General features: G+C 56.5%; 2 protein-coding genes across 5 annotated transcripts in view; one reads left to right on the top strand and one right to left on the bottom strand.

Annotated features, from left to right (window-relative positions):
- Nucleotides 1-90: 90 nt before the first annotated feature.
- Nucleotides 91-2,506, bottom strand: TMUB1 (transmembrane and ubiquitin like domain containing 1). Its single transcript, XM_045565006.1, has 3 exons — nucleotides 2,399-2,506; nucleotides 1,154-1,572; nucleotides 91-905 (listed from the first exon to the last, which is right to left on the bottom strand). The coding sequence occupies exons 2-3, from the start codon at nucleotides 1,540-1,542 to the stop codon at nucleotides 554-556; spliced, it is 741 nt and encodes a 246-aa protein (XP_045420962.1). The 5' UTR covers nucleotides 1,543-1,572; nucleotides 2,399-2,506; the 3' UTR covers nucleotides 91-553.
- Nucleotides 2,507-5,209: 2,703 nt separating this feature from the next.
- Nucleotides 5,210-19,388, top strand: part of AGAP3 (ArfGAP with GTPase domain, ankyrin repeat and PH domain 3) — a 56,127-nt gene continuing 41,948 nt past the window's right edge. For 2 of the 4 annotated variants that reach the window (XM_045564998.1, XM_045564997.1), the window contains exon 1: nucleotides 5,220-5,798. In XM_045564998.1, coding sequence (XP_045420954.1) covers nucleotides 5,474-5,798 — 325 coding nt within the window. In that variant the 5' untranslated portion in view covers nucleotides 5,220-5,473. Of the gene's footprint in view, nucleotides 5,799-19,388 lie in introns of all 4 variants that reach the window. The other 2 variants (XM_045565003.1, XM_045565002.1) reach the window with 2 other exon arrangements.

Raw genomic sequence — 19,388 nt, 5'->3', positions numbered from 1 at the left:
TGCCCTTCACTCCCTTTCCTCCCAGTGGGCCGGGGCTCCCCGGCCCCAGAGGCCCCACAGGCCCCACACACGCAGACACACACCAAGAGAGAAAACTTCACAGTTACTTTAATCTGCACAGGTTCCAAGAACTCTTCTGCCCCTCCCAGCTCCCCTTCGCCAGCCTTCCACTGTTCTTGGGTCCCTAAATCAGCCCAAGGAGCTGTCAGGGACAAAAGGTGGCTGGGTCCTCAGACAGAACACTAAGACGGGCCCAGGGAGGTTGCCCGGCTCTGCCCAGGGCCCAGGCAGTGACAGCAGGTGCCTGACCCTGAGGAGCCTACCGTCAGTGGGGGCTGAGGGCCAGCAGTCCCAGGAGGTGGCCCAGAGCCGTGGAGGTCGCAGGGAGGGGCCTCCGCCAGCCCCCGGAGTCCTCTGCGGCGCAGGGCTGGGGTCCAGGTTAGTGGGAAGAGGCAGGCCGGAGAGGCAGGTCTGGGCAAACAGCAGCTCCCACCACGGCGCGGGGAGCAATGTCCAGAGGGGCCAGCAGCACTACCAAGAGCCCGTGGAGGCACTACGGGCGGTACATGGCAAAGGCCAGCAGACTGAGGAGCAGGGTGAAGCCGGCCAGGCCCAGAGTGGCCGTCAGGGGGAAGAAGGGCCGGTACTGGATCTGGCAGTACCACAGAAGCAGCAGCAGCAGCAGCAGCAGGGGCAGGAGGAGGCTGCCTACTTCCAGCCCGGAGGATCCTGGCTCTGAGCCCGGGGGGCAGGGGGGATGTGGGGGCCCGACCCTCGTGGACACGTGGCAGTGGAGAACACAGTTGGGAGGGAGGTGAAGGCTGCCCAGGGTCTGGGTGTCGTCTCCTAGCAGCTGCCCTTGGTAGATGAGTCGTACCTGCTGTTCCCGGCCTGGAAACTGGGTCCTGAGGAGAGAGGGACCTGGGTAAGAAAGCAGGCCTCAGGCAACCCTAGTTCTTCGCCCCAGAACAACACTCCACCCTCCACATGCCACCCAGGGCCATGGCCTCTGAGGGGGCAGTCTGCCACAGGGGAACAAGTATGGTGTGCAATTTGGGGAGCTTAGAATGAGGGGGAGGTCTCAGATCTCTCTGGTGGCTGTGATCATTCCCACCCTATTTAGCATTTCACTCCTGTCCTCTTCCCCTCTTACCTTTTCAAAGAGCCAATGGTGTCCTGGGGCCAGACTCTGGCCACCTGCTCTGAATCATTGAGGAATTTCAGCCGGAGCACTAGGGGCTCCTGTGGGGAGTCCGGGGGTGGCGGTGTTGCTCTGACCCCTGGGCTAGGCTCTGGCTGTGCAGCTTGACCTCTGTGTCTCAGGCTGGGGGTCTCAGCCCCTGGGGCCTCTCCTCTGATGTTGTCGGTAGCTGCCATGGCTTCGCTGGACTGTGCTGACGTTGGGGTCCCTGAGGGCTGGGGCAGTGGGTCCGCACCCTCAGCAGTGTGTGTTGAGACCCAGGCAAGGGCCAGCACCAGAAGGCAGGCAAGCACCGAGAAAAGGATGGTCACCTCATCACCCACCCCTTCAATCAGGGTCATGGCGCCTGCCTTGCCCGCCGCGCTACCGAGCTGGAGAGGCACAAAGAACTCGTGAGGGTGGGCTTCCTGGTCAGGAGCCCTCCAACCACCACACTCTCCCACAGTCCTAATGCCTCTGCCTCCTTACCCACCCCACGGCACAGACTGCTCTGACTCCCAGTTGCCCCAAACTTGCCTCCTCATTTCTCTTCCCATCTCCAAATCCCAAGTCCTAACTCTCTGTAACCTGAGTTCTAGGTCTTTAACTAGCTCCCCAATTCACCCAAACCCTATCTCAAGGTAAGGACCTTGACCTTCTAAGCGACCCCGCCCCCAAATTTAACCCCCACCAGACTTCACCCCAAAGACTTTATTCTTCCATCCACTTCATCCCAAAGTTTACTCCTTCACCTACTTCACCCCAAAGCTCATCTAATCTGTCGCTAAAGTTTCTTCAAGGGTGGAAATGGGCCCCCATCCTACCCTCACGCATTACAATTTACCCACACCCCACCGGTGGCACGGGGCTGCTTCCCAAAACCTCCCCCACACCAAACGTCAAACTCCGCCCTTTGGCAATCTGGAGCCTCCAAGCATTGCCACCCACTCAACTCGGCCCCTTCCTAGTCCCCTCGAACCCCACCCCGCGGCGGCCCGACTCTGCGCCTCGTCTGGAAGCCTCTCCAAACCCAGCCGACCGCCAGACCCCAGATCCCTCCCGGATCTTCACCCTCCCCGTCTCCATTCCTTCATCAGCCCTCCCATCTGCCCGCCCCCCGGAGCCGCAGGAGGGCACGGCGATCCCTGGGCGGGGCGAGCGGGGCCCAGCTGCGGCCCTGCGCGGCGGGGTGGGCGCGGTCGTGGCGCGGGGACTCACCGCCCTGCTCAGCCAGCTCCATCTCGGCCCCTCGGGCACTTCCGGGCTGCAGGAGCCGAGGTCGCTGGCACCTGAGGCATCCCTCCTTCTCCGCCGCCGCGGCCCGGGGCATTGTGGGACTTGTAGTCCGGCGCCGCGCTGTCCCCGCCCGCGGCCCTGCGGACCCACGTGCGAGGCTCGGCCCGCGTTCCCCGACTCCGGCTGACCGCCTGGGTGCCTGCGGGGATGGCTTTGGGGGTTATGCTAGTCCCTAGCGGTTTGGGCGACAGCAGGACCCGCTCCCTTCCCCGCCAGTAGCCCGGGCCTCTGTCACTCTAGACACCAACGTCATCTGGAGCACGTCAGAGTGACCGTATTGGTGATGCAGTGATGAAGCTCTGGGGAGCTCAGGTGGCCCCTACCCAGGCCAATCCTTATGTCAGCATGGACGCCAAGGCACCCTGGACTCCCAAATTGACTTCAGCTCAAAGACCAGTACCTATAGGCTGCTCAACCAAACTAAGGATATCTGTCCCCAGGGCTGCCCCTTTCCCTGGTCCCCTCCTCCACCTTGCCCTTGCAGGACTGTGAAAGAAACATGAACTTTGGAACCGGGCACAAATCTTGATCCCTTATCCTGTGCTTATCAGCTATATGACCTTGGGTGGGTTATTGAATCCCTTTGAGCATGTTTCTTCCTTCCGAGAACATATCTTGTAGGTCAACTGTAAGGAAGAAATCAGATGGTTTTATTAAAAAATATGAAAACTATGTATGGGTCACTTAGATGTTTGCTCACCTAGTATTAGTACACTTCCTCTACTCAAACCTGGGCTCAGAAACCAGGTCCTTAATGTGTTACTGTGTAGAGAATCTTGAGTACCAACCTGGCCTGTGGATTTCTGTGGATTTTCCTCTGGGCTTCTGTAGCCACAGAGATTTCACATCCTGGATTTTACAGGCCAGTTTTGATTAAAAATAATCTACCCTAGTCTTCCCATAGCTCATGCTTACTTGTGGCAGCAAGTGCCCCAAATATTGCTTTGAGAATGTAAGTTTAGATTTATAAGGTACAGAACAAACTTATCTCTAGTTTTTTTCCTCCAGTTCATTCATTATATAGACATTTATTAAAAATACACTACATGCCAGGCATTGTGCAAGATGCTGAGAATACAACGGTGAAGCAGATCTTCTCCCTGCCCGCATGTGACTCATATACTAATAGAGGACAGATACATAGATTAGCCCATCAGTGCTAAAACAGGTGTGTGCTGTTTGCTGGGGCAACTCTTTACCCTTAGCATCTCTTTTGGCAGGTGTACCTGGTGTAACTTCTTGCTGTAAGTTCTAATTAGGTCTCTAAAAGGCATGTTGGATGTTGCTTTTAAAATTGTAGAATGTCACAGCTAGGTTTTCTGTTTAACCACTGTATGTTGTAGATGAAGCCCAGAGAGGGTTCAAGACATCCTTAAGGTCATACAGGTGGACAGAAACCTGCATCCTTCAGGAGCATGGGATGCCTCGAGGGTTGATTACCTTGCACCTGGTTCTTTGGAAGGTTCAAGAAACCTTGGAATGGTGACTGGGTTGGTACTGGGACCAAGTTGTGTGAGTAGTCAGATGATGCGCAACTTTACACCAGGAAAAGGTCCAGCTTGACCTAGGAAGTGAAAATGTGTGTAAAAAGGATGACATGTGTCCACTATCTCTGAGGATATCTGGGTGTAGCAGATATCCTGCTACATCTTTGGCAGATTTCAGTGGCTGGGGCCACTGCACTGCACATGCCCCCTCTGGTGGGTTTTAGGAAATGTGTGTGTGTGTTGGGGGTGGGGGGCACAGCTAGAACTGCAGACAGCCTTGGCAATGGGAATGCTCTGGTAACTGGGACATTGAAGAGAGCTCCCTGGCCCCAGAAAGAGTGGAAGGACAGGATGGACAAGGGAGTGAGGACAAGGAATATTAGAGCCATGTGGACCCTGGCGAGTCTCCTGGATGGGGTGGGGGGTGGGTCAGGGAGGAAAAGGCATAATATTTGATTCCTTTCTCTTCTTCCTCTATGTACCACTGGGGTCCAGCAGCATTAAACAAAGCCCCCCGGTCCGGGGGACAGGGGGGTGTCTTTTAGGAGAGGCCAGTCACAAGAGGATAAGAGTGGGGACTTTGTTGTTCAAAGTGTCATTTCGAGGGGCTCACCGATGAAGCGTTCAGGGAGAACTGGAAATAGCCGCCAAGAATTCATCCCAGCCTCTGAGCTGCAGCCAGCAGTGGAGAGCGGGGGCAGAAAGCCAGGGAGAGAACCCCGGCGGCGGAGTGGTCTCTAGGGTTGACCTCGGGGCCTGGGGACAGGGGAGCCTGTGCCGTACTGAAGGCAGGACACTGTAAGCCAGGAGCAGCTGGGCCTTGGCGGGCTCCTGGGCCAATCAGTCGCGTTCATCGGCACCCTCGGGCGCAGGGCACTGTTTGGGCATAGCCCAGAGATCCGACACCCCGCCCAGATAAGAGCAGGGAGGCGTAAGCGACAGCTGGGCCCGGGAGGAGGCCGGGGCAGCTGTCCCCCGCCAGCGGGTGGCCCTCCAGGCGGTGTGGGTGGGGGCCGGTCAGGAGGCGGAAGGGCCGAGGCTGGGTGGGAGGGGCCCGGCGCCGGGGCTGGAGCGCGGCCGGGGGTGGAGGTTGCGGAGCCGGCGAGTTAGCGAGGGGCGGGGGCGCTGGGCCGGCGCGCAGGAGGGGCGGGGGCGGCGGGGAGGGGGCTTGGGCTGCGTGTGCCGGAGCCGGCGGGGGCGGCGGTGCGTGCGCATGACGCGGGGGGAGGGCCCGGGCCGCGCGCTCCCGGTCCCGTTGTTGTTGCCGCTGGAGGCTGCGCCGAGGCAGCGGGATCGCGGCGCCGGGAAGCGCCCAGCAGCGGCGGCCACAGCGTGCGCGGCGGCGCCTCGTGGCTTCGGCCCCTAGACCCGGCCCCCATGCACTAGCCCCGCGCCGCCGGCCCAGCAGTCCCGGCCCCGCCGGCCCCGCCAACCCCGCGCGCCCGTTCGCCGCCGCCGCGCCGCCCCGGGCCCTGACCGGGCCCGCCTTGGGCCCCGCGGCTCCGGAGCCATGAACTTCCAGGCGGGCGGGGGGCAGAGCCCGCAGCAGCAGCAGAGCCTGGCTGCTCCGGGGGGCGGCGGCGGCGGCGGCGCGGGGGGCGGCGGGCAGTTCGGCGGCGCGGGGCCTGGGGCCGGGGGCGGCGGCGGCCCATCGCAGCAGCTGGCCAGCGGGCCCCCCCAGCAGTTCGCACTCTCCAACTCGGCGGCCATCCGGGCCGAGATCCAGCGCTTCGAGTCCGTGCATCCCAATATCTACGCCATCTACGACCTGATCGAGCGCATCGAGGATTTGGCGCTGCAGAACCAGATCCGGGAGCACGTCATCTCCATTGAGGGTGAGCGGAGCCAGGGGGCTGCGGTAGCCGGGGCGCGGTGGCCCCTCCAGAGCTGGCCAAGGGTCCACAGCCTGGCCCGGCCGCGCTCTCTCTGTCGGGGGTCCTCGCGCGCCCGAGGTCCAAGCCACGCGGTTTGCTGATGGACGCTGCAGATCCGGCGAGCAGGCTTCGCCATATGTCGTCCAGGGACACTTTGGGGCCAGGGGACACGTTTTCTGCTTCAGGGCGCGAAGGTGGTGTCGCCCCGGGGGGCTGGGGCCAGATCCGGTCAGGCATGGCTAGAGAGGGTGGGCGCGGCGGAGGGCCTCGGCGGGCCTCGGCGGGCCGGGAGGTGGGGCCGCGAGCGGGGAGACTTCTCGGCCGCTGCCTGGGCCTTGCCCCGCAGTGAGGCGGGGGTTCAGAGCCTCCCGTTAGTGGATGGCAGTGTTCCCGGGCCTAGCGCCCGCGGGCCCTGGAGGGTGGTGCTCGCCGCGGCGGCCTCTCCCGACGCACACCCCCCCCCACGCTGCTGAGGCCAAGCGGGAGAGGGCTGGGCCTGGCGCGGTGCTGGGGCGCAGCGACCGCGTGGGAGGCACCGGACTGTCCATCGGCGCCTTCGCCTGGTCCCGCGCGCGCCAGCATCCGCGGCTGCTAGCTCCGGAGGCAGGCGCGGGGCTGCAGGGCGCTGACTGACCTCCAGGAACGCCGCACCCGGCGTCCGAGGACGGGAAACCCCGGGTCACTGCGCTGCCCAGCTCCCCTTTCTCTGGGCTTTTGGGCTCTGGACTTTAGGCTGCCGAAGGCCATAGGAAGTGGGGGCACGCTGCTGGCAGATGCCCCACGACCTCTGGTGTGGTAAGGGCTGGTTGCACCCGCAGGCACCCAGTGGCATGGTGACCTTCGAGGGCTCGAGGACAGATGGGCCTCGCCTTGGGCCATCTGCTTCCTCCAGTTCTGTTTCAAGGGGGACGCCCACCAGCAGGTGGTGGGTTCCGTCTTAGTGGAAATGCAGCAAGAGCCAAGGCCTTTTGCTGTGACATGGAGTTGTGGGAAGGGGCCTGTCCACTACTGGGGCCTTACAGTTAGTGCTGCACTGCCCCTTCTCCTTGTGTGATGCTCTCCGGGTTCCTGCACTTGAGCATTCCCTGTCTGCTTTCAGAGGTCCCCATAGCTGGGAAAGGAGTATTGGGTCTCTTGGGAGTAGGGGACCCCATGTGGAACTGGAGTCCTGCCTTTGTGCTGTGTGACATGCCAGTCTGACTTCCTTCTGTCCTTTCCCCCACCCACTCTTATCTCTTTCTTCTCAAGGCTGGGTTCACTGTGAACTAATTAGGTGACAGCAAAAACTCATTAACGTGGATCTGAGTAAATGGCCTGAATCACTGCTGTGGCTGGGGACCCTGAGATGGCATTTGTGTGAGCCTGGGGCCTCGAAGAGAGCAGATGACCAATTTTTCCTTCTAGATCTGAAGGGGGTGGGGTGGGGAGAGATACCATTGGCTGCAACTTCACTGTCCCTTGGAGGAAGTAAAGAAATTCCTGATCAACTCCAAGATTACCTCCCCCCAGCTCCTTCTGGAGGGTGAAGAGACTGGGTGGGCCAGCCCAGGAGCGTCTGCTACAGAGCCCTTACCAGAGCAGGAAGAAGCTGGGTCAGCTGGGCTCTCCTCCCCAGCTGGGCATCTCTGTTGGAAGCCTTCTGTGATGGGAAGGCCATGATTCCTGGGATGCACTTGGGTTTTTCACCTCCATCTTAAATTCAACATGACAGGCAGAATTCCCCCTGCTAGAGCCCTTCCCCTAGCCAACTTCCCCTTGCAATTTGGAAATGCCCCATGGTCCCATCTGCTTGGCCTGGAAGCTCAGCATCACTATTGTGAAATCCTGGGACCCGATGTCTCATTGTCACCAGACTGACCCAGCTGCTGCCCACACGTGGGTTCTCAGCTCCGTCGTCCCTTGCCTGGTCCCTGCTCACTCCCAGTGGGTCCTCCCATCCTCTCTCCTGGAGCCCGTCTTTCTTACCCATCTCACCCCTCTTGCTTCCGTATTTTGTCACCCCAGCTTTTTTGCGGTAGACAGGCTTCAAAAGAAAAAAAAAAAACTGCTCCTCTAATTTCTGCCCCATATCCTTCCTGCGCTAGAAGCCCTCTCCATCTGCCAAACCATATTGCTTCTGTCCTGTGAAGCAGCGTCCCCATCTTCCTTCTGGGAGGAGAGAGAGGCGCGGATTTTCCGGGGCGTTTCCAAACTCACTCTGAGCCTAGACTGAGAGTGAGGCCCCCCTAGGGCCCGCAGACCTGGGCTGTTACATAAACACTTGTCACTGGGAGCAGGATCCTGTGCTTCCCAGGGGGGCGAGCCTCTCAGTGGAAAGGGATGACATTTGCAGGGTGCGAAACAAAGTCTCCTTTCCTGGGTTAAGACTTCCGTGACGAGTTCATCCCAGCTCTGAAGGTGACTCGGGAGGTGCAGTCAGGACTGTTTGACACTGAGGAAGTGCAGTGAACGCCCGGCCTCCTGTCCTCTCTCTGCTGCTCTCAGTCACCTCTGACACCGTGTCCAGGTCAGGAGGAAGCAGGGGACGGTTGGCTTTCCTGTGTTTCAGGACAGGATTTGAGAGGAGGCAGACCATTTTGGAAAGTTCCTTTCCCACCAAAGGCCAAGGAAGGAGAAAACGTGTCCATCACTTGGTCTTAGGGAATGGAAGAAGTAGAGCCATGAGCTGGGACAGAGTTAGAAGGCTCCATGTGCAGAACCTCTGAGCCATCCTCAACTCACTGGTGGGGAAACTGAGGCTCAGAGAAGGGAGGGAGCCCTGCTCCTAGCTCCCAGCTCAGCTCTCTCTCGCCTCCAGGGACTGGTGCTCCTCTGACTTGCTGGGGTCTCCAGGCTGCGTCCTGGAGAGAGTGATGCAGTCCCGAAGGGGGGACACTGGGTGTGTGGAACATAGAGGCTGGACTAGGCCAGTCAGGAGCTCGGAGAACCTGTTGGGAGCAGCAGTCCCAGGGCTGGGGCAGGTGGCCTGGAAAGGCCTGATGGCTGGTGGGTGTGCACAGGGGAGGGTTGCTCCCAGGGGGGGCTTAGAGCCCCAGCTCAAGGTTCCTGAGGGGCACAGGGCCTGGAAGTGGAGCTGACTGTGTCTGTGTACCGTATGGCGACTGTTGTGCGTGCTGGAACTGGGCTTCCTCAGCTGGAAGACTGGCTGGAGTTTCCCCTTTGTTTCCCCCCTAGGGCTTTTTTTTTTTTTTTTTTGGAAAAACAAACAAAAAAACCCAGTGAAGTTCCTTTGAGCTTCCAGCTGGCCTCCTAGGCTTGCTCATGCTGTGAGCAAGATTGCCTGCTTGCCCTGGGCTCTGGGTTTGGTGACATCCTAAAGGGGCTAACTAGAGAGGCATTAACCCAAGGCTAGACAGAGAAGGGGGCCCTGGGGCTGTGGGCTGGATGTTGGGTGGGAGTTCAGAGCAGCAGTGAGAAGGCTGCCCCACAGCCCACACCCTTGCTTGCTTGGGGTTTTGTGTCTTGTTTCCTGTTTGTCCTGTGATTTAATCCAGGAGGATGGGAATGGTGGTATGCATTTTAGAGCCAGGGGTTCTCTCTCCTGAGCTAATTTGCCTTTCTCACTGGTCCTCAGGTGCGCGTTCCCCAGCCTAGCCATGAGCCCCACCTGCGGACGAGCTATACACCATGTTGCCGAGGCTTCCTCCAAGAACTCTGACTGGGGAGGTCTGGGCCAGGGTCTGGGATCTACATCTGAAACCCTCCCGGGCCATTCTGGCAATTAGCTGGTTTAGGGAATGAGTGGTGGGGGTGGGGTTGCTTATATAGGACTTTGCACACAAGGGTTCTAGGAACTCTGAAAAAGAAGATATCCGTGTGGGTGCTAGTAGCCGGGGAAAGCTGCATTTGTTCCAGATACATTTATTTAGCTCCTACTGTGTGGCCCAGTTGCATCTAGCACAGTGGAAAACAGGTGATCAAAAGGGAGGAGTGGGGAGAAGGGGTCAGAAGGTCTGGGCTTGGTGCACGTGGGGAGAAGAGCTTAGTCTGTAGGAGGTGCCAGCAGGGTACTGAGAGTGGGAAGAACAAAGCCCAGATATTTAGGACACCAGGGCAAAGGTCAGACTTGGGAAGTCTCATCAAGACCCCTTTCCTGGCCCGGTGCAGTGACTCACACCTGTAATCCCAGCACTTTGGGAGGCCAAGGTGGAAGGATCACTTGAGGCCAGGCGTTCAAGACCGACCTGGGCAACATAGCAAGACCCCATCTCTACAAAGAATTAAAAAATTTAGCTGGATGTGGTGATGTGTACCTGTAGTCCCAGCAACCTGAGAGGTTGAGGCAGAAGGATCCCTCGAACTCAGGAGTTGAAGGCTGCAGTGAGCTATGATCATGCCACTGCACTCCGGCCTGGGCAACAGAGTGAGACCCTGTCTCAAAAAAACTAGAGGACCTTTTCCTCAGGGTCAGAAGGGGAGACGGGAAGCCCTACCCAGCCTGACCTCAGGCTGCCTAACCTCAGGGTTGAGTGTGGTGGGAAAGCTCCCTTGCCCCATTCACGGTCACTGAGCTCTGGCTCCTCCCATGTGATGATATTGCACAAACAAAGCAATCGTTGTCCCTGTGTACCACCTGGCTGTCGTCCTATGTCATTTATTTTGTTCATCAAATGTCTGCCAGGCCTGGGGCTCGGGAGGTTTCCCATGCAGAGGGAACTGGTCCGGAAGGCAGTGGGGCGGGAAGCACACAGTGCATACTAGGTGTTGGGGGAGCAGCGAGTTGGGTGCTGCAGCCCCAGGCCCGGGCACTGAGCGGTGGGGCACAGGTGGGGGAGGCAGGCAGGAACCTGGTGAAGCAGTTTTGATGCTTTCTGCTGTGTGTATTTACTTCCACCTCCCCACGTTCCAAGAAGCCACGTGAGATGGTGCCTCATCCTGTCCTATAGGAGCTGGGGTGTCAGGGGAGTGTTAACCTCTGAGGAGGCTCTCACTGGCCGCTCAGCGCCCGTGCCACACTGTGCATTGACGCTCCTGAGCCGTCCACCAGCTGTCAGCGCCCCTCTGGCTCAGAAGAGGAGAGGGCGAGGTGCCCTTCTTGAAAGTAGGCGTAACTTGGGGGAGTTAAGGCTGGGGGAGCCAGGCGCCCTTCTCAGAACCCCTGTCACCTCACCGTGGCATTGCCTGAATGCTGCCCTCATTCTTTTTACTATGCAGGAAACTCGAAATTAGTCGGATCAGTTTGCTTTCCTCCTGCGGCCCAGCTGAGCTGCGCATACAGGCCGAGGGTTACGGGCAGCTCATCTTGGAGCGTGGAGTTGAGGTGGGGAGGGGACTGCCTGCCACGTGTGCAGAGGTTGCATGGGGGCTCTGACGCTCTGCCCCACCACTCAGCGCCCTCTGCCGCACTGTCCACTGGAGATTGGAATAAGGCTCAAAGCTTTGCTGCACTTTGCAGCTCACCATTTAATTTCCCAGAGGAGGCTCTTTTTTAGGTTTGCAGGTGTCATCTCCATTTTGCAAGTGAGATAGCTTAGGATTTAGATTAAGTAACTTTCCTGAGGCCACAAGGTGAGTATTAGAACCAGGGATTTTACCTGGTTTTCCGACTCCAGGTCTGGTCGTGTTTCCCTCGCAGAATGGACTAGATACATTGTGGTGGGCCACACCCATCAGCCCTTTTAAGTTGCTTCTAGAGGAAATTTTGTGAGAGTCAAACTGACCTGAGTTTTAGAAGAGTTGAGAGCATGATTTCAGGGTGAATTGGGACTCCTCTTCCCCGCTACAGTTTTCTTCTGATGTCTCAAGTCTCCCCCTGAATGGCGGCTCTCCGAAGTGTCTCTCCCTCCTGGGAGCAGCGTGGATGTAGCATACAGTAGGTAGATGCCTGCTCGAGAAATGCTTTAAAATATTATTATTATTTAAATTTTATTTAAATATTTAAGTGACTGAAGTAAATACATGCTTATTAAAGCCCACTCACGTGTAGAAGGAAGTGGAAGGAACGTGGCCTCCTCTCTCCCCGGAGGCGTCTGCTGTTAGCAGTCTGGTGTGCAGCCTTCTAGACTCTTCTGTCAGCTACTCTTTGATAGATTTGATATTACTAGTGTTTCACAGCAATGGTGGGATTTTGTGGAAAACGCTTCACTGGGAGAAAGGGGAGCCAGAGATTCACAGAGTCACAAAAGAAGGCTGCTGTGCTCCTTTGCGTGTTCGGCAGCTCCCTGGGCTGGGAGTTCTTGTCCCTGCTCTGCCACCGACTGGCTGTGAGAACTCAGGCAAGGCACCCACAGTTTGGGCCTGTCCTCCTAGAAGCACATTCTGGCTGTGTCTGTGCAACCTCTGTGACCCTGTGAGTGAATATTTGGCACCGTCTCAGGCTTGGCTCTGCGGCCTGGGGTCTTGGCAAGTGAGGACCTGAGCCGGAGTCTCTGGGCTCTGTTCAGAGCCGGGCTTCGCCATGCAGCACTTGGAGATTGCTCCCCTGGAGCCCCCCAGGAGCTGAGAAGTGGAAGAGATCGTGTGGGGAGAGGTGAGATTTTCTGTGCCTCAGTTTCCTCACCTGAGGTGGAGGGATCGTAACAAAGCCACCGCCTGTGTCTCCGTTGTGCCGAGCACTGGCAAGGGCCCACGTGCAGTGTGCTTAGAGCAGGCCTGACACGTGGTAAGCACCTGCCCAATTCCGAGGGCTGCACCAGGGAATACTGTTTATTGTGTACCTTCTTGCACACGCCTCTGATGATTTCCTCTGGACAAATTCCCAGAAGAAAATGGTCAGACTTTGGGGTCTGCTTGTTGTTAGGACTTTTGCTCCGCATGGGCACACTGTCTCCAGAAGGGCCAGTCCGATTTCCAGGGATGGAGACAGCCTGTTGCCTGGTCTCGGTCTTGGTCAGCACTTTGGCCTCACTGTGCCCTGAGCGGAGTGGACAGTGCTGTCCTCTGGGCCACCGAGGAGACTGAGGCTGGTTGTCTCCACTGTACATGGCCTGGTCCCAGGTGGCTGTGCCTTGGGTGTTTCTGTGCCTATTCACTGGGTGGATTTTTCTTTCCTTTCTTTTCTGCCAGCACCCTTCCTGGCCACTGTCTGGGTGCCTGCCTACAGCAATTTCTCTTTGCCTTTTAATTTGATGTTTTGATGGCTTCAAACCTGAAACCTAAGCTCCTTGAGTAGAATTAAAGCCCAGTCCCAGGGAGCAGGGTAGGCCCAGAGGTCTGGCGCCATTCAGGGTCCCTGCTGTGCCCCCTCCACTACTCAGCTGCTCCAGGGACCCGTGGACATCGCTTCTCTGCCTGGAGCCTTTTTTGCCATAGGTGCCGTCACTGAAAGCCTTGGCACTTTTGTTTGAGGAGAGTTGTGAAGGTCTGGGGACTTGCCATCACTCTAAAGCCCCCTTTGCTTGGTTATTGCTTCTAAGATTGTTCTAGACAGTTCTGCATTGGGAGAGGTGGTGGAATGAGGCCTGGGTTTTGTTCCTTCTCTGTCAGAGCCTGTACAGGGTAGTGGTTGAGAACCCAGGCTCTGGAGCCAGACTGCCTGGATTTGAGTCCCAGACCTACCACTTGGGAGCCCTGTGACCCTGGGTGAGTTCCTTAACGTTTCTGTGTCTTGGCTTCATTGTTGGTAAAACGTGGGCACCCATGTCATAGCATAGGTGTCGGTACTGTGTTTAGCTTTGTGTCGGTGAACGTATGCAAAGCTTTTAGAACGGCACCAGCTCATGGGAAGTGCTCATATGGGTAGCAGTTGTCTCATGACTCATAGATGAGGTTGTCATTGCTGCTGTGCAGAGTTGTGGTACGCTGAGGACTGAGTAAGGTCATGTGTATGTGTGTGCCTCACACAGTGCGGTGTGTACTGAAACCGTGCCTGAGAACCGGGGTGGCAGAGTTTGAGTACATTGGTATAGCCCAGCCAGGCCCAGGGACAGGGGTGCCAAGACGACATTTGTGTGAGGTCCCAGCTAATGAGCACAGGCCCCAGGGCCACAGGTTGTCACAAGTAGTCTGTATATTCACGCATGCACGCAGTGTCATCTTTATTATTTTGCCTGTTGAAGTTTTTTCTCTAATTCAGCACTGTCCAACAGACATAGGTGAATCACATGTGTAAATTTAAATTTTCAAGTAGCCTTATGGAAAAAGTTAAAAAAAAAAAAGTGAAATTAGTTTTAATAATGTCTTTTTTTTGAGACAGAGTCTTGCTCTGTCGCCCTTGCTAGAGTGCAGTGGCGTCATCATAGCTCACTGCAACTGCAAACTCCTGACCTCAAGCAATCCTCCTGCCTCAGCCTCCCAGAGTGCTAGGATTATAGGCCTGAGCCACTCACTGAGCCTGGCCAATAATATTTAATCCAGTATGTCAAAAATATTCTCATTTCTTTTTCTTTTTTTTTCCCTTTTTCTTTTTTTTTTTTTTTTTGAGACAGAATCTTGCTCTGTCCCCGGGCTACAGTACCATGGTGTCACCCTAGCTCACAGCAACCTCAAACTCCTGAGGTCAAACGGTCCTCTTGCTTCAGCATCCTGACTAGCTGGGACTACAGGTGTGTTCACCATACCCAGCTAATTTCTTCTGTTTTTAGTTACGTGGCTAATTTTTTTTCTATTTTTTAGTAGAGATGGGGTCTCGCTCTTGCTCAGGCTGGTCTCGAACTCGTGACCTCAAGTGATCCTCCCCACTCCAGCCTCCTGGAGTGCTGGGATTATAGGCGTCAGCCACCACGCCTGGCCCAAAATACTCTCACTTCAACATGTAATCTATATAAAAATGTATCAGTACGCTATTTTTACACTCTTCTTTTCATACCAAGTCTTCATACCACCTTGCGTTGACACCCAGCCCTTTCCATCTGGACTGGCCGCATTTCAAGTGCTCTGCACGAAGCCAGTGGCTGTGGTGTTGGAAGAACAGCTCTAATTTATAGCCTATAAGATAACAAAAGAATACCTGTTGGTTGTGAAAATTAAATACAGAAGTGTGTCCGTTTTGGTTCACCTTTGCAAAGGACTCCATTTGAATAGTGTGCATTTCATGTAAGTACTGCCATTTTCATTCAGTTATTTAGCAAATACTTATCTATGGAGTGCCTGCCTAGGCTGTGGTGATTGATAGCGAACAATTCCACTTATTTTTTAAGGTTGTTTTTGAGATAGGGTCTTGATATGTGGCCCAGACTGGCCTCGAACTCCTGGACTCAAAGGATCCTCCCACCTCAGCCTCCGAGTAGCCGGGACTACTGGTGCAAGCCACTGCACCTGGCTAACAGATCCATTTAAAGTATTACAGAATTCATAGTAGTGTTTTGTCCTTGTGTATTTTCTTAAAACTTGGAAGGACAACTACTGTTGGGTGGGGTCGGTCACATTGGCTAATGTTAAGGAGTTAGTTCTCCTGCTCCCAGTTTGGGAACCACGATTCTCACAGTCCTGCCCAGGGAGGGCAGGCAGCAAAGCCTGGGCCCTGCTCTTGGGGAAGATGAAGTCAGTGTCTTGCTTCCCCACTGGGGCCTTCCCTACGGATGGGTTGGCCAAAGGCCTCAGTCACGAAAGTCACAATATTCCCCTCCCTGCATCCTGGCATTTTCGGCAGGGGCTGTGGTGTAAGGTTTTTTGTTTGTGTTTTCTCCTTAACTTATGCTAAGTCATATATACAACAGCAGGAAGTTTGTGAACATAGACGTACCCTTGGGGGATGCATGGCACAGGGAAAGCCCTTTTAGGCTGAGGATGGCTTCCCGGAACTGGGGAGACCCCCGACTGTGGAGATGAGGTGGCCACGGATCATGCCCGGGAGGGAGCCTCCTGTGGTGTCGCATGGTCAGGGCCAGATCCTGTGTACAGACCCCCTCGAGGGTGTCAGGAAGGACCCCAGGCTTTCCCTGGGAGCAGCAGGGAGCCCTCTGCCTCCGGCATGCCCTTTGTGACACCTCAGCTGGGACGTCTGGGGGCCCGTCCAGTGACCCTCCAGTCCAGCTGGGAGTCATCTCGGGAGGATCTTGCTCCCCCCAGCCTCGTCACTCTTGTGGAGGGAGACGCGTCCTGGCCCTGCACTCACAGGTTCCCTCATCACATCCCAGCTGCTGTGGGGCCTCAGCTGCCTGGGAGGGGCTGGGTGAGAGGTGCCACTTGAGCCTGCCCAGTGCCCCGCATGTCTCCGCCTGGCCCCTGAGCGGTGCAGCAGCTCCAAGGGACACATTGCTGTCCCCTTTACACATGGGAGGAGTGATCTCACAGCGGCTGAGCAGTAGTAGTTCAGGCTTGCTCGGCAAGCTGGGGTTTAAACTGGGCTCCACTGGGCCCCCTTGGCCTGGCCATGGGACCAGACGCCCTGCCCGGGTGGCTCTGCTCTCCCTTGGAGCCCAGGCCTGGTCGGCTGGGTGCCCACCCACAGAGGTCCCTCCAGAAGCCTTCCCTGGCCTGATCCCCCCGGGGCCTGGAGCAGCTGCTGCCTCCCCCGCTGGTGTCTGCTTCCCTGGTGGAGGTGGAGCCCTGCGCCCACGTGGGGCTGTTGGGCCACTCTCAGGTCCTCAGCTCAGCACCAGGCCTGGCCCAGTGGGCTGGGGGGGACAGGCCGCTTATGGTGGACCAGATGGTCTCCTTCTGAGGCAGGTGTGTCCTCTGGCAGGAGTGTTGGGGACAGGCCCGGCGTGGGGGTCTCTGCTTGAGTTCCTACAGAGCCTCTGAGCTGCCACGGGACTCTGGCCAGGCTGCTGGTGCCTGTCTTGGGTGCAGAGGATGGTGAAGCGTCCTCTCTCAGGGAGATCGTGGGATACGTGGTGCCCTGCTGTTGAGGGCTTGTTCTGCCGGCTCTGCGTGCTGCCCAGTTGCCTGTTCAGTGAGCAAAGCCCTGGAAGTGTGGGTGCTGCCCTCTCTGTGCCTGCCCTGAGCCATGGGGCACGGGGGCCAGGTGAGAGCAGGAGTGGGGGCTAAGAGAGGGAGGAAGCCGTCCCACAGCGAGGCACCCAGGCCTGCGAGCTCCTTCCTCTCTCTGTGCAGTGGGAGCATGAGCCGCACAAAACCCTCCGAGCCTGGGAGGGCCGGCTGGGGGTTCACTGAGTCCAGGTTGGAGGACACCAATGACGTCATACCAGGGAAGAAGAAGGGTAGAGACTGAGACCCAGACCCAAGTCCAAACGCTTTCGCATGGACCCCCAGGAGTGGAGGGCAGCCCTGGGGTACCCCAGAGTGTGCAGGCATCTTTGTGACACCTCGCTGTCACGTTTTAGTTGACCCAAGCCTGCCCCAGGGGCCTTAGCCGCCCGCGGGCCTGGCTGAGACCCGCCATGGGAGGGCTGGGGAGGTGGTGGGGGTGAGCAGAGAGCCTGGCCTCAGGCCCAGGACAGGCCGAGCCTTCTGTTCAGGGGGGCAGGAGGGCAGGAGGGCAGGAGGGCAGGGTCTCCGGAGGCCCGGAGAGAATCATTTCCGTTACGTGTGCGAGAACCCGCCTGTCGCTCTGCTCCTGGTGGGCCACTGCGGCCCAGGTGGAGGGAGCTGAGGGGGTAGGGGTGGGAGGTGGTGCTGGTGACTCTGAACCTGGGGACAGCGGTACCCCAAGCCCTTCCTTCCCAGGTGCCCCTGAAGCTTGATCAAGGGTGAAATAAGCAGAGCTACAGGTGACACGCTGGGAGCTGGCATGGGAGGGAGCCTCGAGGTGCAGCCCCCTTTGCTCTGGGTGGGTTGGGTGGGGGGCGGGCAGGTAACAGTGAGCTGGCACCGGAGGAAGATCGTGGTTACCAAAAGCAAAGAACTTGTCTCAGGAGAACACTAACAGCACGTGCTGAGGTGGTGAGCAGGCGTGTGCCGGTGGCCTGGGTGCCGGGACAGCTGAGTGAGGCCATGGCAGGTCTGCTGCCCCTGTGTGCACTGTGGGGCACAGTTGTACTGGAGTAAAAATTTTATTATGGAAATTGCTGATGTGGTGTGTTTTTAAGCTGCTGCAGCATGCTGCCCCACACTCCAGCACTTCGTGTTTGTGCTGCCAGTGTGGCGAGATTGAGTGGTCTTGGTGCAGGTGACGGGAGTCGCAGGGTTGTAAGCTAGGGGTGGCAGGACGGGCCGGGAAAGGCTGTGAAAAGTGCCTTTCTCTTGGTGCTCCTGTTGTCAGGCCCGGACCTGTGTGCCTCCCTGGTGTTCTCCTGATCATCTGATTTTTGGAGCATCCCTGCAGGGTGTCATTAACTCTTTTGTAGATGAGGAAACTGAGGCACAGAGATAAAGGAATTTGCCTGAGGCTGCTTGCTCATAGTGGTGAAGGTGGGACCTGGACCTGGACCAGGAAGTCTCTCTTCTGAGCCTGTGCTCCTATCCTTCACAGGTACTACTGTGCCAGGAAAAAAGATGCAACTTTTAAAAATAGAGGAGAAAATTTGAAGAAAAGTACATATATATATATTTTTTGAGACAAGGTCTACTCTGCTGCCCAAGCTAAAGTGTGGTGGTGTCATCATAGCTCACAGTAACCTCAAACTCCGAGTAGCTGGGACTGCAGGTGCACACCACCACAGCCGGCTAATTTTTTTAATCTTTTGTAGAGATGTGGTCTCACTACGTTGCTTAGGCTGGTCTCAAACTCCTGGCCTCAAACCATCCTCCCGCTTGGCCTCCTGAAGAACTGGGATTACAGGTGTGAGCCACCTCCCCTGGTCTAAAATCAGAAGAATATTATCTAATCTTGGGATGAGGGATACTCCTAAGCCAGACAGGAGATGCAGAATTTATAGGGGAAAAGACTGACTGATTTTTTCCCCCAGTTTTTTATTTTGAAAAACGACAACATTGGCCGGGTGCAGTGGCTCACGCCTGTAATCCTAGCACTCTGGGAGGCCGAGGCGGGTGGATCGCTTGAGGTCAGGAGTTCGAGACCAGCCTGAGCAAGAGCGAGACCTCGTCTCTACTAAAAATAGAAAGAAATTATCTGGACAACTAAAAATACATATAGGAAAAAATTAGCCGGGCATGGTGGCTCATGCCTGTAGTCCCAGCTACTCGGGAGGCTGAGGCAGTAGGATTGCTTAAGCCCAGGAGTTTGAGGTTGCTGTGAGCTAGGCTGATGCCACGGCACTCACTCTAGCCAGGGCAACAAAGCGGCACTCTGTCTCAAAAAAAAAAGAAAAAAAAGAAAAACGACAACATTGAAAGATTTGATCATCATTAACATTTTACCCCATTTACTTATGCACACTCTCTCCTTCTCTTTCCCTCTTTCCCTCTCTCTCTCTCTCCCCCCTTCTCTCACATATTTTTTTCATCAGTTGTAGACATGCTGATGATTCTCCCAAAGCTCTCCCTCAGGCATTTGCTAAGAATAGGCACAGTCTTCTACATAACGTAATACCAGAATAACACTTACGGAAATTAACAAGAATTCTCTAATATCATTTAATTGTTGATCCATAATCAAATCTCCCCCAATAATTCCCAAAATTTCTTGTATAGCCTTTTTGTTTTTCCAAATCAGGGTGGAACAGGATCCAACATGATATGTTTTCCCCCATACATAGACTTTTTGAAGAGTCGGGACCAGCTTTCTCATAGAAGGTCTAGAGTCAGGTTCTGGGTTCGGGAATGGCTGCTGCTTGGTGTCATCCAACTTGTTCCTCCCTCCCTTGTGTG

Source organism: Lemur catta, chromosome 11 (assembly GCF_020740605.2).
Source record: "Lemur catta isolate mLemCat1 chromosome 11, mLemCat1.pri, whole genome shotgun sequence".
In the NCBI taxonomy this organism is placed as follows: domain Eukaryota; kingdom Metazoa; phylum Chordata; class Mammalia; order Primates; family Lemuridae; genus Lemur; species Lemur catta.
Note: the sequence above shows the minus strand (reverse complement) of the source record. Positions and strands in the feature narration are given on the sequence as shown.

Coding starts and splice junctions, on each gene's coding strand:
- TMUB1 (XM_045565006.1), bottom strand. CDS start 1,542: ATGACCCTGATTGAAGGGGTGGGTGATGAGGTGACCATCCTTTTCTCG. Junction 906..1,153: donor ACCATTGGCTCTTTGAAAAG/GTAAGAGGGGAA, acceptor CTCTCTCCTCAG/GACCCAGTTTCCAGGCCGGG.